Here is a 15225-nt window from a genome sequence, read left to right as displayed (position 1 = left end):
TGTGTGTGTGTGTGTGTGTGTGTGTCGCCCCCTTCATTACATAATTCGGCCTGAAAGGGGAAGGTAAATGCGAGTGTGCAGTTGCGTTCTGAAGTGCCACGAGGGCTGATAAAAAGGACAAGATGTGGGTGAAAAGCTTATATACTTTTTTTGTGTATCGGGTACGGTGGTAGCAAAACTCGTGTGTGTGGTTTCACTTAATTTGGTTGTTTCATCTGCGTGAGGTCACTTTGACTTGCGGTGCAAGGTAATATATTGTCATTTCCTCAAACAGCGTATTCATTTATAATAACCTAGAAGGTTCGTACAGTTTCTCAAATGAATGAGGATGGTGATTGTCGGCGCGTCGCTCTCATTGACACATCTTGCTATTCCGCTGATTGTACGCTCTCAGCGTTGGTTCCTCAGCATGCAATGAAACCGTATAGACTTTTGGTGACAATGGAACTAATTGCATCACTGGGGTTAAAGCGGTTTTGTCGGACGGTTGTCCCGCCACCAATTGGTATTAAAGAGCTGCTTACCTACCATGCTGAAGATTACATACTGAATCTGGGACTTCATAGTAACCGCAGCTGGTTGTGGAATACAGAGGTATCGAAGGTTACCTTTTCCGGAGATTGTCCACCTGTTGAGGGAATTGTTGAATATTCTCTCTCAACAGTTAGTGGCTCCCTCATGGCGGCTGTTTTGCTGAATAGTGGTGCTGTCGATACAGCGATTCATTGGGGTGGAGGTATGCATCATGCAAAGTGCGGTGAGTGTTCTGGATTCTGTTACGTGAATGATATTGTTATCGCCATTATTGAGCTACTGAAATGCCATGATAGAGTTTTATATGTTGATCTTGATATGCATCACGGAGACGGAGTCGACGAAGCGTTTTGCCGTAGCAGAAGAGTCTTTACTCTTTCCCTTCACAAGTTTGGCGAGTCCTTTTTTCCGGGTACAGGCCATCCACGGGATGTAGGCATTGGAAACGGACGCCACTACACTATGAACTTAGCCATGTGGGATGGTGTGGATGACTTCTACTACACCACAGTTTTTGAGCGTGCGCTCAGATCCATTGTAAAACGGTTCAATCCAAATGTAGTTGTCTTGCAGTGTGGAGCCGATTCGCTCGCAGGAGATCGTTTGGGACATTTTAATCTCTCGTCATGGGGTCATGGAAAGTGTGTTGAAGAGGTAAAGAAATTAGGGCTACCAATGCTTGTGGTTGGTGGTGGTGGTTACACCCTGCGGAATGTTGCCAAGCTGTGGGCATACGAAACTAGCATACTCTGTGGGAAAAGGCTCCCCTTGAACACTGTCATTCCTCTACATCGAATGCCTCTTAGTGGATGGCTCTTCGAAGAATCGCCACAACTTTTAGTTTCACAGGATGAAGAAAACAAACCTCTTCCTGGTGTTAACGTTCAACGATCCTTCCGCGTGATTATTGAGCAAATAGACAAGCACTGTCCAAATATAATGACTGTTTGAACTGTGCATCAGGGCGGCGTGATTGCTACCTTCTCCCCTCCCAACTTATGAATTGGTGTCGAGTGAATACTTAACTTTTCTATGTGTTACTGAAAGAGTAATCTGTCCTGATGTCACCCCCCCCCCCAAACACACACACATACACACACTACCCGGACGGGAAGTGGATACTCTGATATATAGTTATATCTTATTTTTCTCTTTTCGGGCGCATTTCTTTTTGGAAAGGGTCAATGAACTTGGCAAATTCTCATTGTATCGGACCCGACAGTCCTGATGCTGGTCTGGCACCTTCCTGTAAAGGGTGCCCAAATGCTTCTCTATGTGCTTCTGCACCCAAAGGTCCCGATCCTGATATTGAACTTATCAGGCAACGGTTGTCTGGTGTTAAGCGGAAGGTGCTAATCGTTAGTGGGAAAGGAGGTGTGGGGAAGAGTACGCTTACTAAAGAGTTGGCTTTTGCCATTGGGAAGAGAGGACTCAACGTTGCTGTTGTTGATCTCGACATATGCGGGCCCTCTATTCCACGTTTGACGGGCGCTCGGGGGGAAAATGCACACTACAGTGCCACTGGTATTGAACCGGTGATGATCGATGAAACGGTGACTATGATGTCCATGCACTACTTTCTTGAAAATAAGAATGAAGCTGTGCTCTTTCGCGGGCCCAGGAAGAATGGCGCTGTCAAAATGTTTCTGAAGGATGTAATTTGGAACGATGTTGATGTGATGCTGATTGACACACCCCCTGGGACGTCAGATGAGCACATCACTACTGCATCTCTTCTTCAGCAATGTGGTGGCGTCAGTGGCGCTGTTTTAGTAACCACACCCCAGATGGTTGCAGAGGCTGACGTAAGACGGGAGGTAAACTTCTGTCAAAAGGCAAAATTGAACATAATGGGTATTGTTGAAAATATGAGCGGTTTCGTGTGCCCTAACTGTGGTAGTGGCTCGTTTATATTTCCACGTACAAATACGCGGGGTGCTGGAAAGCGCTTAAGCGAGGAGTTTGGAATTCCTCTTTGGGGAGAAATACCCCTTGATCCAAAGCTGATGAGCTCGTGCGAGGAAGGTACCCCTCTTGCAGAGTCTGTCGACCAAAATAATCCAACGCTTGATGTTTTGAACTCAATTTCGAGGAAACTCATTGAAAGTTTAGCGATGGAGTAGTAGTATCAATATGCGGTTTTAACGTTGTTTCTGCAGTATTTTTGGAGAAGTTTTTTGCGCAGCAGCAATGTTGTGAATTTTTATCGCAGTCTCTTAATGATGTTGTTTAAATGATATCTCCTGATTTTTTTTTTTGGCGGTGTGTCCCTTTTATCTGATTCTATTGAAGTTCGCTCTCGTTGGTCTTGTTTGAAGTACTTGGGTGATGCTATTATAGTGATGTCGGTAGTGGCGTCCTTCGTTGCAGAGTGTGCACGGAGCGGTCGCTGGGTACGGGGCGTTATGGCTCTTCATAGCAGTATCGGTGCAGAAGACGCGAGCATCGGGAGGGCGCGTCTCCGGTTAGCGTCCAGCATCTTAAGGAAACATTGGTGCGCTGCTTTGCCGCTAATAAGGCCTGAAGATGTGCAATATGTGGATGACCTTGCCCGATTGGTGCACGAATGCTCGATGTGCGCCGAGGTGCCCGCGGATGTATTTGACAGTGCAGTTGTTAAGTTGCTAACGCGCGCTCGAGGAAAAGATGAAATACAAACCCAATTATTTCTGTCCGCAACCAAGTGGACAAATTGGCATCAAGCGACTCGATTCTTCACCATGTTGGATACGCCAGGGGCATTGTGCAGAGATTCGCTGATGATACTGTTGATGAACGCTCTTGGATCTGGGAGCATATCCAAACAACACACCATCGGTCTTATCCTTAGCCAGTTAAAACTCACCAACAGTCGCCATATTGGCAACGGAAGGCGTGATCACCTATCGTCAATCTCTGCTGCTAATGCTGCGCACTCGTATATAGAGAAGGGTACTGATTTAGTGAAGGTTTGGAGTGCGTTGCGGGAAAGGGATGGAATTAGCACGAAGTTAGTAATGAGTCTCGCAAGAGCGGCAATACAAGGTGAGCGATGTTCATGGAAGTTACCCCTATCCATCCACGGCAGGAATAGGGTCGTTGGTGATTCTACTGAGGTGCTATCAAAGATGATTGCTATTTGCTGTCCGCAACACTGGAGAGCTGCTCTCGGTCATTTTGTCGTAGAAGGGAGGCTTGCCTTATGGCTGGCCTCCCGCTACAGTTGGGAAGCCGGGTTAGTTGTATCGAAGTTGGTTTCGATACCGCGGCGTGAAAAGTACGACATACTTTGCCGGTGCGCAATTCCTTTACCCCAGTTGAGGGGCATTGCAACGGTGGCCGGGGCAAAAATAAGGTTGAGCAACGCATCCAAAAGAAGCATTGCGGTGCGTCTGGCCAGTGGTTACACAACTGAGGAGCTACAGCTGAGTGCTTTTGCTAAAGTATGTCAGAAAAATGGGGATTGGGAAACGTCCCTTTCCCTCTTCCATCGAGTCGCTACCGAGGAATTCCAACAACGTGCGGTTCAGTGTATCCTTGCACACTGCCCCGGTTTCGGGGTGAAAAAGTTACTTCAGCTGGTGAATGAGCATTGCCCGGCTAACACTTGGACGACGTCAATGCTAGTGAAGCACTCCGATGACTGGGTGGAGGCCCTGTACGTTCTCCGCCATGTGATGGCTCGCGGGACGCGTTGCAATCCACAAATACTGAGCGCTTTTATGGACGTGCAGCCACCGGTTGACGTTGTATCGACTGTGGTCCGTAACACCACATTTGCGGGGCGCAGTGAGGGTATTATGAGACGCCTTGAGATCCTAGAGATAAGTGGAAAGAGCCCGCAGCATTAATCTTCTCTGGGGAATCGACGCATATATATCCGTATTCGACAAATTCCTAACACGTGAAAACAAATGCGCGTTGACTTGGTGCTCTGCGCTGTGGACGTGTGCACATTGGGGGGGGGGCGAGGGAAGCGACGACGATAAGGAGGGAGTGCTCACGTCCCGTTGCAGTAGCCACTTGACAACGTTTCAGGAGGAATTCCCTCCCCCCGAAACGGGGGTTTCTTTGATACACTGCACATTGGACTTCTGTTGGATCCTATTCGTTGCCGATATTCTAAATATCCGTTTGTCGCTACGACAAAGGGGAGTACGGAATGTGATGTGCCCACTGTAGGTGGCTTCGTTTCGAAGTTGGCTGGCGCCACTATAGCGTGTGGATGAACGGTGCCTTTCGTTCTTTGTTTTTGTGTGCTTGCAGCTACTGACTCCCACCGTATCGATTGTAACAAATACTAACAAGTGATGTGATAGAATTAGCAATGCGCTGCATCGCCCACATCGATATGGATTGCTTTTATGCTCAGGTGGAAGCTGTGCGGCTCGGCGTCGACTGCCGAACGGAACCTTATGTTCTTTCTCAGTGGGGCAACCTTATAGCAGTAAATTATCCTGCACGCAAGTTTGGAATTGGTCGGTTTGACACTGTGACTGATGCACTGGAGAAGTGCCCTCACGTAAAAATTTCACACGTCGCCACGTATGCCGCTGGAGAGGTGGAGTATCGCTACCACGAAAATCCCAGTAAGCAAACGCACAAGGTAGCCCTAGAGCCTTACAGAGAAGCTAGTCGGAAAATATTCCGCATTTTAGATAGTTTTGATGGAGTGGAAGTTGAAAAGGGTAGCGTGGACGAGGCATTCCTCGACGTAACGAAAGCTGCTCATATGAAGCAAGGTGAGATGGGATTGCTCTCATCGCAGGGTGAGCTCCGCCTGGAGGACGTTGCAGATCCAACTACAATTGTGATTCCAAGCCGTCAGGCCGAAATCGCTGCGTGGCTCAAAGAACACGGAAGGGAGTTTAGTGATGTGTTTGACGTAACGCTACATCCCCAACCAACGGCGGAGAACATGTCACTTCTCGCTGCAGCCTCTCGTGTTGTGTGGACCATACGGCAGAAAATCTATGATGAGCTTCGTTATGATTGCTCCGCAGGTATTGCACACAACAAACTTCTTGCTAAGAGCATCTCAGCGCGCCATAAACCGAACCAGCAGACGCTCTTGTTTCCTGATTGTGTTGCCTCTGTTATGTGGGATTTACCCTTCAAGAGCATTCGTGGATTTGGTGGGAAATTCGGCGAGGTTGTTCGACTTGCATGTGGTGGGAAGGAAACGTGTCGTGAGGCTTGGCTACATTCCCTATGCGCGATGAGCAAGTTTTTTGAAAGTGTAGGAGATGCAGAATATGCATACCGTCGCTTACGTGGCTATGATGAGGGGAAAATAAGAGAGCGATCTATTTCAAAGAGTTTGATGGCATCAAAGGCGTTTAGCCCACCGTCGTCCACTGCAAACGGTGTGCAAAAGTGGGTCACGGTTCTGAGCGGCGAACTTTCCGCCCGCTACGAGGATTTCTGCAATACATACGGAGTAAAGGGACACTCATTCAATGTGAAGCTAGGCAACCGCGGCCTTGACCAGCCGAGCAGTGTTGCAAACAAAACCTTCCCGCTGCCGGAACTTGTGACGCCGCAAACACTCGTGTCCGCTGCAATGCAGTGCGTCACGGCAATTATGGCCAATCGACCGGGTGTAGTGGTAAATGCGGTAATGCTCACCATTGGATCATTTAAGAAGCAGGAAAGCGACGAAAGCGGGGTCCGAAGCCAGCAAACGACCCTTAGGGATTTTTTTAAATTGAAGAACCCCGGGAAACGTGAGCGAAATCATACTGATGAGGCCATGGTAATTACCCTATCGTCCTGCCCCTCCTCCCCCGTATCACGTGAATCTTTGAAGAGCACCCCAGGAACAAGGGTGGTGTTTGATGTGGAGGACGATGGAGACGATGAGGAGGGGGAAAGCGGAGAGAAGGATGTACACATCATTGACTGACTTACAAGTCCTTTGAACCGTATTGGTAGATCTTTCGCTTACCGGATAGGGGCTGTTCAGACCTAGTCCTGTGTGGGTGATGCTGGGTGTAACGGAACAATTCTGTATGACACTACAATATTTATCCACTTACGATGTCCCCCTTTATTTTTCGGTTTTTCCCCCTATCAAGTCTTACACTTAGCATCCATGAACATCTACAGTTGGGAGAGCTCAGCTAGACCCCAGAAAGGTAAAGCCAAAAAGGCTGGGACCATCGTGTTTCACCCAGATGAGACTGTTGATCTCTCCTTCAACCGCCTTCAAAAGGAATATCCACTTGACAAGACCGAGCACCCAAACTCTCAAAAAGCTTCGGAGGGGCAAACAGAACGGAAAAAGGCCCCTTTAATGACTGCTGGGACAGCCAAAAATCTCGTAAAGAGGATGGGGTTCGAGGCTCTACTTCCCTGCCAAGCACAGTGTTACCGAGGCGTCTTTAACCGCCGTGACGTGATTCTCCACAGCCGCACTGGGAGCGGTAAAACATTGGCCTACGCTCTTCCCATCATCGAACGCCACCTCATAATGAGTTCTTTTTCTCCTCCCGCGTCGACTGGGCCATTTCTTCTAATATTTCTTTTCAGCAACGAGTTGGCCGCGCAAACGAAGGGTGTGCTCAAGAAAATATATCCCAAATTGAATATACTCATCGCCGGGTTTGACAATCTTGAAGTTCGGCGCTGTGATGTTTTGATCGGGACTGTTCGCTCTCTTGATGAGGCAATTCGAGGCAGGTTGAGTAAGGAATCTACCAGAGGGGAAAAGCGAACGCGTTCTGGTAGGGCAAGGGAAGAGGAAGAGGAAAAGGAGGAGGCTTATTGTGATGACCCTGGCACCGATGAGAGGGAGGGGGACTTCGCTTCATCCTCTGTTAGTGCTTCGAATGTATGTGCCATTGTCGTAGATGAGGTGGACCTGACACTTGGGCCACGCTTTTCTAACATCGGGCGGCGCATGCGGAATCTTCTTAATTTCATACGAAAAGCAAACGGCTCACTGGCAAAAGGGCTATTGACGGATTACCGTGCTCACCACTACGTGCTCTGTGGGGCAACGATTCCAAACTGGGTGGTGAAAGCGGGGTTTCTTGGAGTGAAAAAATACTACTACCAGCTTGTGACAGTAGGGACTGCCAAGTTGCCAGAGAGACTGGAATGCTTCTCCATGTATTGTCCGCAGAAAGCCCGTGTGGACAGGGCCGTACAATTGCTTTCCACGGGAAATTTTGGCCGCACCGTAGTTTTCGGAACCAGGAAGCAGGTGCTAAAGATCGAGAGTTTTCTTTTAACGCAAAACCTGCAATTTTCCTTCAGTTCGTTGGACCCTGGCAAGGATGAGGTGGAGAGGATCAAAGCGATGGAAAATTTTAACAGTGGTGCAGCTTCGGTTATCTTTTGCACAGACCTTGCGGCCCGTGGATTGGATTTCATCGATGTACACATGGTACTAATGTTGTCGCTCCCGAAACACAATATGGCTGTTGAAACATTTGTACACCGGGCGGGCCGCACTGCGCGGGCCGGGCGCCCCGGTAAATGCTTACAACTGCACGATGAACGTGAGGACGCTGCCATTGAAGCTATCGAAAAGAATGCACACATCGTTTTCAAGAAATACATTGTTGGTGGTGAAGGAAAAGGTAGCGTCGCACTTAAAAGGATCAAAAAGGGGAACCTTACACCTCCTAACGACCAGGCGAAGACGACATTCACGCTTACCGTGAAGAACCCCTTCAGGTCTACAAAGCCCGATGCCGTTGTTCCTACTGCCCTGGATGTACTCAAAAAGAATATTGGATCTCTCTTCAGCAACGTCTGCAACGTCACGGAGGATGTCAGTGGGGAGATCGTAACGTTTGAGTACCCGGCCAACAGCTCGCATGAAGTGAGGCAGAAGCTGTGGAAGTTTTCATTGAAGGAAGTCACACCACAAAATTAAATGAATGTGGAAAATGGCTGCCCCCCGTGCCACGTTTAAAAACTAACTTAACGAGAGAAAAGCTGAATTAACCCATCACAGAGGGGACAGCGGACAGTAAGCAGAAAAGTTACGATCTCCCTCCTTTCATTTCTTACTCTTACTATCGCTCCCTTTTTTTCTCAAAATCCGTTCAGTATTAGTGATCAGGAATCTTACGCTGTCGGTGCTTGCGGCGTGCGCACCACGGTTCCCTCAGCATATTCCTTTTTCGTTTACACTTTTTCTGGCCGGTGCGCATTTGCACCCCCTACACACACTTAGTTTTTTGCATAGTGGGCTGCGGGGAGTGGAAGGCAAATCAAGGCGTCCGATGTGGCGTTGCTCTACTCTACTTCACAAAGGAAGCCTGACGGCACTTTTGCGTGACGTTATCAGATGCACTCAACCTTGCGGCATTCCCTTAGGCGATGTTGAGATAAAGGCAAAGGAGCACTTTTTATCACTTTCTAACGGTGAGCAGGAAGAGTTCCCTTTGGCATTGAAAAAAGCCCTTCTTGAAGCAAACGATGCGCACTACATCGACGGGGCAAAACTTTACCCTTGCAACTGGGAGAGAGTAGTTCAGAGCATTGCGGTTGAAATGCCCTGTGAAGGACTAACTGAGAAGGGCCTTGTTGACCGAATTTTGGAGTTCGAACCGCGTTTCAATATGGAGAGTGCGTCTTTGGGGGAGCCGCTTAGTGAGTGGATGGCGCGGCGCTTTCCCCACATCATTCTGGTCTCACGTTCTGCTTCGACTGGGGTACCGGTTTATCGTCCGGTCCGGGGAAAACTACCGGAAGAGGTTGAATGTATCGCTAATGCGCTGCAGTTGTTGGGCCGTGAGAAACTTCCCGTTTATACCGACTTCGCTCTCATTGCTCCGCTCCTGCCTGCGACGGTATGCCCTACGAGGGGGAACTGGGTGGCGTTTTTGGAACGGGGAAGTGTGCAGTGTCATTTTGATTTGGATGTGGATGTACACATCCGTCTCTCACCCAACAGCATCCCTTCTACGGTCTGCGTCGACGGTACCACTGTGGAGCTAGCCCGCGTAAATGAGGTACTGGCAGCCAATGGTTTGTCCGATTCTACATGCTCGCTCAAAGTCTTCCGAAGAGCGGAGGACCCGGTATGGTCGCAGGACGATATTGTTTTACCAAGTTTTCTTGAACCAGAACACGCCATTGGGGCGGCGATCGCCTCGTTGGGAGCTCGAAGTTGTATGAGGATATACATTTTGTGTGGTGATTCAGCAGTTGAACGATACAAAACCGGATTACTGGATCTGTTGCGTTCTGCTGAGACAGACGTTAGAATATTCACGCCGTGTAACGCGGGCTTCACAGACGGGGCTATTAGTTCGGGGGTGGATCGTCGGGAAAAAACTGTGGGGAAAAGTTGACCTTGGGGAGCGAGCCGTCGTGCTTCAACTTGCCGCACTGGCTTGTCTGTTTACTGTGGCGGTACGTTGCAGAGCTTGTGAAAGTTTTTCTGTGTATGCGGCCAAGTCCCATTTTGTTTTTATTCGTTGTGTGACTTGTTTACCATTTGCCTCCTACCATTGCTACCCTCTTGTTCACTCATCTAAGTTCGACTACTTACGCGTGCAGACGCGCACAGGCGACACACCTTAGTCCAATGGATACTTTCCAGGAGAAACTGGACGCCCTTCAAAAGCAATCCAAGGAACAGATCGCAGCGGCTATCGCAGCCATGAAAGGCGCGTGTCGCGGAGGAGCGGAGCCCGTGCGAGTGGCAGTAGCGATCGGTAGCCGATTAACTCCTCTCAATATTTTATCGTCTTTTCCAGTCGTCTGCCTACTGGACGCCATGGTGATGGCCAAAGGTGACGAGACTGTTGCACAGGTAATGAAGGAATTTTGGCGGATTTCACCCTCTCTCTTCGTTAACTATGCGACCACTGATGAGGGGCTCCGTGATAAGGTGGTTCGCGTCGTGCAGCGCTGGGGAAGCAAGAAACTCATTGAACCACCAATGTGCGAGAAACTGCTGGGAGCGATAAAGGGAATTAGGCCTGATGAGGCAAGCAGCGCAGAAGAGGGCAAAGGGGAGAAGCGCAGTGATGAGGCGCAGAATGGGCGTAAAGGTGCTGTCTTCACGAGGTCTGAGGTATCGGGATTCTGCGCTATCCTTCACAGTTGCACAAAAATGATTGAGAAACTCCCACCCCATCGGGCCAGTATGTACATGGAAGTGGCGCAGAAGGAAATGAGTTCGCACGTGCCAAACAGACCGGCGCTCCTTTTCTTCCAGGGGCTGCACGCTGAGTTAGGTAAGGAACTCACGCTTTACAATAGCAATGCGGTCAAGAATGAGCACCAGTTAGCGCAGGCGGTGAGTGGCGGCCCTTCCGCTAAAGAAGCCCTTGGCAATCTGTTGGACAAGCTGTCGAAAGATCACGCCTCTCCATCTCTCGAGGCGGGGGACGGAAAGGGACATGCCTTTCACGTTGTGCGCTATATAACGCCCTTGCAGTCTGATATCTGCCAGCGCCTGTCCCTGGCGCGTCGCGCAGGTTTCGGTGACTGGTATCGTCGCCCCAAGAACGAATACCATTACCCCAAGAGGGAAAGCAATGCCCGGAAAGTTTTCCGCGCTCCAGCCGGGGCCGGGCCGCTAGTTAGAACATGGTTCCCAAGCGAGCAGCAGTGGATTAGTGAGAACGATATGGCCTCGCTTGGGCTATTCCGTGAACGCGACCCGGACAAGGAAAGGGAGTCCTCCAGTTTATACGCTGTGGCGAGGAAGCGGGATCGAGACTGTTAGGGGGTCATTTTTTTGGTTTACTTCCCCACCCGCCGCCACGGTCATTCGCTCTGCGGGCGTGTGCTTGCGAGCGGTGCGGTGTGCCTCGTCAAAGTCCTCGTTTGGTGGAACCCCCGTCCATCCATGAATCGAGTGGCTGTTCGCTTATTTCCCGCTTCAACACTGTTGGGGGAGAGTGGTGGAATCGGTGGACGTGTTCCGGTGGCGAACGCGCATGGTGCCGTTAAGTTGTTCATTGTCAACTGTCTCTGCTTCTTTTCCCTTTCGATTCAAACGTCTCCTTTTTCTTCGGCTCTCTGCGAGGTATCGAAGGCTTGCCATGCGCGCGGTGCGGGCCTTGACGGGAGGCCAGCAGGCGGTGAACGAACTGGAGGTCTTTCTCCGAGCAGTGGCTGACACACAGCGCCGGTGGGCCAAACGAATTGCCGCGCAGGAAGCGAAGGTACGGCGCTGCATGATGGTCGAGGACCACTGCAGGAAAAGGCTCCGCAGAAGCGTCCTCCGCTTCACTAACGAGCGTCTCAAGCGCCTGATCAGCACAGATCCTCTGGGGCACGTGGAGCCGAAGCTCCCCCCAGCCTCCGCATTTGGGGCGTTCGACATACCCCCTCATTGCGTCAATGGCTTCGGGGTGTTCGTCATGGCCAAGCTTCACGAATTCCCATCGTGTGTGCTCGACGCCCCGCGTGTGGGTGCCATCGCCGACCTCCTCGCTGCTTGGGAAATACTCCCGCCCTTCAAGAAGGAGCGGTACGAAGCATACGCTGAAAGCGTGAGGGATGTGACCACAGCAACCGGAACGGCTAGCAGCTCCGGCAGCTCAACCAATTGCGAGCAGCGCACGGCAGGAGTTGAGGGCGATGCCGGCACACCAACGAACGAGAACGAGGCCGCTGCTTATAGGCGATTTGTGCGTTGCGGAAGGCGGCAACTGGAGGCGGTGCTGGGTCCCGTGAGTAGCGCAGCGTGGTTGGGGATTGCGACAAGGGAATGGGAAAGCTTGACCTTACGGCAAAAGCGTTGCTACTTATCAAAGCGGACGAAATGAAAGAGATGGCACACACACACACACACACACAACACCCTCCTTCTTACCTCATTTCGTATCCATAAAAGGGTGTGGCCAAGGCGTTGGTTGCTATTGTGCCTTTGGGGGCTGACGACCTGGGGTGTAAATGGATTGTTGCGTGTTTACGAAGCGTGTTGTTTGACACGGGTCAAGAAGTGGGCATTGTCACTTCATACGCTCAATAGAGAAAACGAGCGCATATGTTCCGACAACGGGGTGTCGGATGTTTTCTTATTTTTTCATTGGTAAGTTGGGAGTTGGGAGGGGGGGGGTACCGATGGATACGAATTGGCGCTTTCCCTGCTTTTCGACCAGGACGATACACACTACTGGTTGTATTTGAGTGACGCGGAAATGAATAATCTGTTGCAACGGACCGCCGCAAGCACATGCCTTGTCTGAATGTAAGTGTGCTCGGTTTGCCCCAGGTATTGCTTACGCCCCTCGATTTGGGGGCGCGTTTTCGAGGTTTTCGTTGGACGGCTGCCGGAGGCAAAGCGCTATTGCGTTCCCTTTGTTATTGCCATTCGCTTTCTTGTGCGCGCTATGCGGCATCAGATCCTGCGACCCGCCTCCCTGGCATACTGCTGATGTGCTGCCCGCGGTGGCACCAAACCCTCTTTTTCCCCGTTACTTGGTCTACTTTCCTTTTTGCTACTTCACATTTTGGGCCGTCGCGCGAGGGGCGCGGCGGCCTCGTATGAACCGAAGAGTAGATTTCATATGCCAGGGCAAACCGCAGCTTCCTTTTCCTTGTGGCTGGAGCTCGTCGAAAGGAACGGAAGGTGAAGTACCCGGTTGCGGTTTCAGACGGCACTACCTTCATGCCTTTCGGCATGTGCAAGACGTCGCCGACAGGCGGTCCGCGCTCCGCGACACCATCACAGCGACGGGGAGGGCTCCCAGCGGGCACGGAAGCAGCCACTTTGGCGGGGACTCGATGGACGACACAGTTGGCGTACCCAGCCGCAACTTCCTGAAGACTGATCCTTCAAATGGGGTTGCGCACGTGGAAATAAGCGTCGGTAGGATCTTTTTTGGCTCCAAGTCCGTTGCCGCTTCCCCCGATGGTCAAGCAGGCCCCGCTAACACTGAGGGAAGCGATGGTAGTGAAGCCCAGTTGGCACAACGCCGGGCCCCAGATCGGCTGGGTCGTCAACAGCGCCCAACACTTCTCCGCCCCTGCACCCTGTAGGGCAAACCTCCACAGCATTTCTCACTAAGAACAAAAACCCGAGAAAGGGGAGAAGAGGTAGCGCAACACAACAGGGCAGCCCAGGGGGTTGCACCAACCTTTGAAGTTCCCATTAAAAGTCCCCATTCCAGGCCCGAAAGGACAGGACCACCCCACGCAATCCCTTTAATCTCCCAACAAGAAGCGGTGACATCACTTTTTTTTAAAAGAAAAAACAATCTTAGAAAATTCAAAGGTAGATTCTCAATACACCTATAGCACGGGGTGGAAAGGGGCGGAAATCCATACACTACTAAAACGCCCCGAGAGGGTGAGCCATGCAGATGTGTAAATGCAAAATCATGCAGGCGGTCACCTCACTCCACCCTTTCCTTCCCGCGTTCCTCGCGAATGTTTTGACACCCTTGGTATCGAGCGGTGTTACCACGATGATCAGATTCGTACTTGGGGTCTCACGTGGACAGTCCCCGTACTTTACCCTGCGTCACTAACCTCCCTGTGCCCCTGGCGGCCTCCGGCTTCGACCTGCGCCGTGTTTTTCTCACTGACGACCAACATTCCAGGGAGCCAACGGCAGAACTGCGTTTTAACTCCATCAGAAGAAACAACGGCCACGGACACTTCGCTTAAGTTGAGCCAGTGAAGACGGGTTAAGGTTTGTCGTCCCAGCGCCACAAGCTACTATGCTCCGGTGTTCTGTTTACCGGATGCGACGGGCGGGAAAGCGTGGCCGGCACGTGTGTCCTCCAACTCTTCACTTCGACGTGCCTCTGTACATACTGCGTCGGGTTCCACAACGGGGAAAGCATGTGTTGTGTTCAGCTCCTTGGCTTGCTCCTCCTGCAGGGTGCTGCCAGCGGGCTTTTTCCGAAGTTCCACTGCGGGCAGGGTGCACAAAGGACGTGAACCCTCTTCATCGACCTGTCGAGATCCAACCCGGGCCCCATCAGATTCATTATCTGGCGAAGCACTCGGAGAGCGCGGGTCCGTCCTGGCTTCACCGAGTTTAGCACTTGCGGTGCGTTTGAATGGCTCCACGGCGGGAAAGGCTTGTGTGGGTCGCGGGTCACCTGGTGACGGCGCTCGCGGTTCTCCTTCACAGGTGTCGGGTTCTCCGGGAACCGCGCTGGACCCATTCCCCTTTGTCTTCTGGACTTGCCGCTGTTGAGTGGCAAGGCGCGGGGCATCGGGGACGACTATAGGCAAAGCGCTCGTAAACGGCATTTCTTTTCTACCATCCTTCAGCTGAGGATCGCTGGAGGGTTTAACGGGCTCCATGACGGGCAAAAGATGGGGGGCATGCGGTTTCTTATAATCAGACGACTGTCCTGCTTCGGCGGCTGGTGCTTCAATTTCTCTTTGCAGTGGAGCGCCGATGTGGCATACTTCTTCCTGGCGTTCCCCATGATCAGGGATTTCTACGAGAGAACCTTCCGGGCCAGCGCTTTGTCCTCTTGGAAAATTTTCCGTTTTCATAGCGCCTTTACGTTGACCTACGGATTTCGGTGCCTTCAGCGCTTGAAGCGGAGCAGTCCACTCGTTTATAGCAAACCTTGCTTTGAAGGCCTTAATCGAGCAAAAGTCGCAAAGTTTAAAAAGTCTACCACCGTTAGTCAAAAGAAAGCATCATCTGAACCACACAAAGGAATAAGAGCACACCACTACCACAGAGATGCTCTAGTGGAGCACACGAACGCCCCCTTTCCATTCTCAACTGCAGCGAAAGAAAAGGGGAAAATAAAACTGTCAGCA

General features: G+C 51.1%; 10 protein-coding genes across 10 annotated transcripts; 9 read left to right on the top strand and 1 right to left on the bottom strand.

The window, feature by feature from the left end:
• Nucleotides 1-318: 318 nt before the first annotated feature.
• On the top strand, nt 319-1485 carry TEOVI_000398200 (histone deacetylase 1; the record flags this gene model as incomplete). The annotated part of the gene is made up of 1 exon (XM_067226807.1): nt 319-1485. One exon carries the CDS (start codon nt 319-321, stop codon nt 1483-1485), a length of 1167 nt encoding a protein of 388 aa, XP_067082908.1.
• Nucleotides 1486-1718: 233 nt separating this feature from the next.
• Nucleotides 1719-2657, top strand: TEOVI_000398100 (nucleotide binding protein, putative; the record flags this gene model as incomplete). Its single annotated transcript, XM_067226806.1, has 1 exon — nt 1719-2657. One exon carries the CDS (start codon nt 1719-1721, stop codon nt 2655-2657), a length of 939 nt encoding a protein of 312 aa, XP_067082907.1.
• A 219-nt stretch (nt 2658-2876) lies between these two features.
• Nucleotides 2877-4364, top strand: TEOVI_000398000 (uncharacterized protein; the record flags this gene model as incomplete). Its single annotated transcript, XM_067226805.1, has 1 exon — nt 2877-4364. The coding sequence occupies one exon, from the start codon at nt 2877-2879 to the stop codon at nt 4362-4364; it is 1488 nt and encodes a 495-aa protein (XP_067082906.1).
• Nucleotides 4365-4840: 476 nt separating this feature from the next.
• On the top strand, nt 4841-6418 carry TEOVI_000397900 (DNA polymerase eta, putative; the record flags this gene model as incomplete). Its single annotated transcript, XM_067226804.1, has 1 exon — nt 4841-6418. One exon carries the CDS (start codon nt 4841-4843, stop codon nt 6416-6418), a length of 1578 nt encoding a protein of 525 aa, XP_067082905.1.
• A 189-nt stretch (nt 6419-6607) lies between these two features.
• TEOVI_000397800 (ATP-dependent DEAD/H RNA helicase, putative) lies at nt 6608-8398 on the top strand (the record flags this gene model as incomplete). The annotated part of the gene is made up of 1 exon (XM_067226803.1): nt 6608-8398. The coding sequence occupies one exon, from the start codon at nt 6608-6610 to the stop codon at nt 8396-8398; it is 1791 nt and encodes a 596-aa protein (XP_067082904.1).
• A 352-nt stretch (nt 8399-8750) lies between these two features.
• On the top strand, nt 8751-9824 carry TEOVI_000397700 (uncharacterized protein; the record flags this gene model as incomplete). Its single annotated transcript, XM_067226802.1, has 1 exon — nt 8751-9824. One exon carries the CDS (start codon nt 8751-8753, stop codon nt 9822-9824), a length of 1074 nt encoding a protein of 357 aa, XP_067082903.1.
• Nucleotides 9825-10060: 236 nt separating this feature from the next.
• On the top strand, nt 10061-11209 carry TEOVI_000397600 (uncharacterized protein; the record flags this gene model as incomplete). Its single annotated transcript, XM_067226801.1, has 1 exon — nt 10061-11209. The coding sequence occupies one exon, from the start codon at nt 10061-10063 to the stop codon at nt 11207-11209; it is 1149 nt and encodes a 382-aa protein (XP_067082902.1).
• A 319-nt stretch (nt 11210-11528) lies between these two features.
• TEOVI_000397500 (uncharacterized protein) lies at nt 11529-12257 on the top strand (the record flags this gene model as incomplete). Its single annotated transcript, XM_067226800.1, has 1 exon — nt 11529-12257. One exon carries the CDS (start codon nt 11529-11531, stop codon nt 12255-12257), a length of 729 nt encoding a protein of 242 aa, XP_067082901.1.
• A 721-nt stretch (nt 12258-12978) lies between these two features.
• TEOVI_000397400 (uncharacterized protein) lies at nt 12979-13473 on the top strand (the record flags this gene model as incomplete). Its single annotated transcript, XM_067226799.1, has 1 exon — nt 12979-13473. The coding sequence occupies one exon, from the start codon at nt 12979-12981 to the stop codon at nt 13471-13473; it is 495 nt and encodes a 164-aa protein (XP_067082900.1).
• A 681-nt stretch (nt 13474-14154) lies between these two features.
• TEOVI_000397300 (uncharacterized protein) lies at nt 14155-14949 on the bottom strand (the record flags this gene model as incomplete). The annotated part of the gene is made up of 1 exon (XM_067226798.1): nt 14155-14949. The coding sequence occupies one exon, from the start codon at nt 14947-14949 to the stop codon at nt 14155-14157; it is 795 nt and encodes a 264-aa protein (XP_067082899.1).
• Between the last annotated feature and the right edge of the window lie 276 nt (nt 14950-15225).

The sequence above is a fragment of the Trypanosoma equiperdum genome (genome assembly GCF_001457755.1).
Source record: "Trypanosoma equiperdum strain OVI genome assembly, contig: ctg_844, whole genome shotgun sequence".
Taxonomy (NCBI): Eukaryota; Euglenozoa; class Kinetoplastea; order Trypanosomatida; family Trypanosomatidae; genus Trypanosoma; species Trypanosoma equiperdum.
Note: the sequence above shows the minus strand (reverse complement) of the source record. Positions and strands in the feature narration are given on the sequence as shown.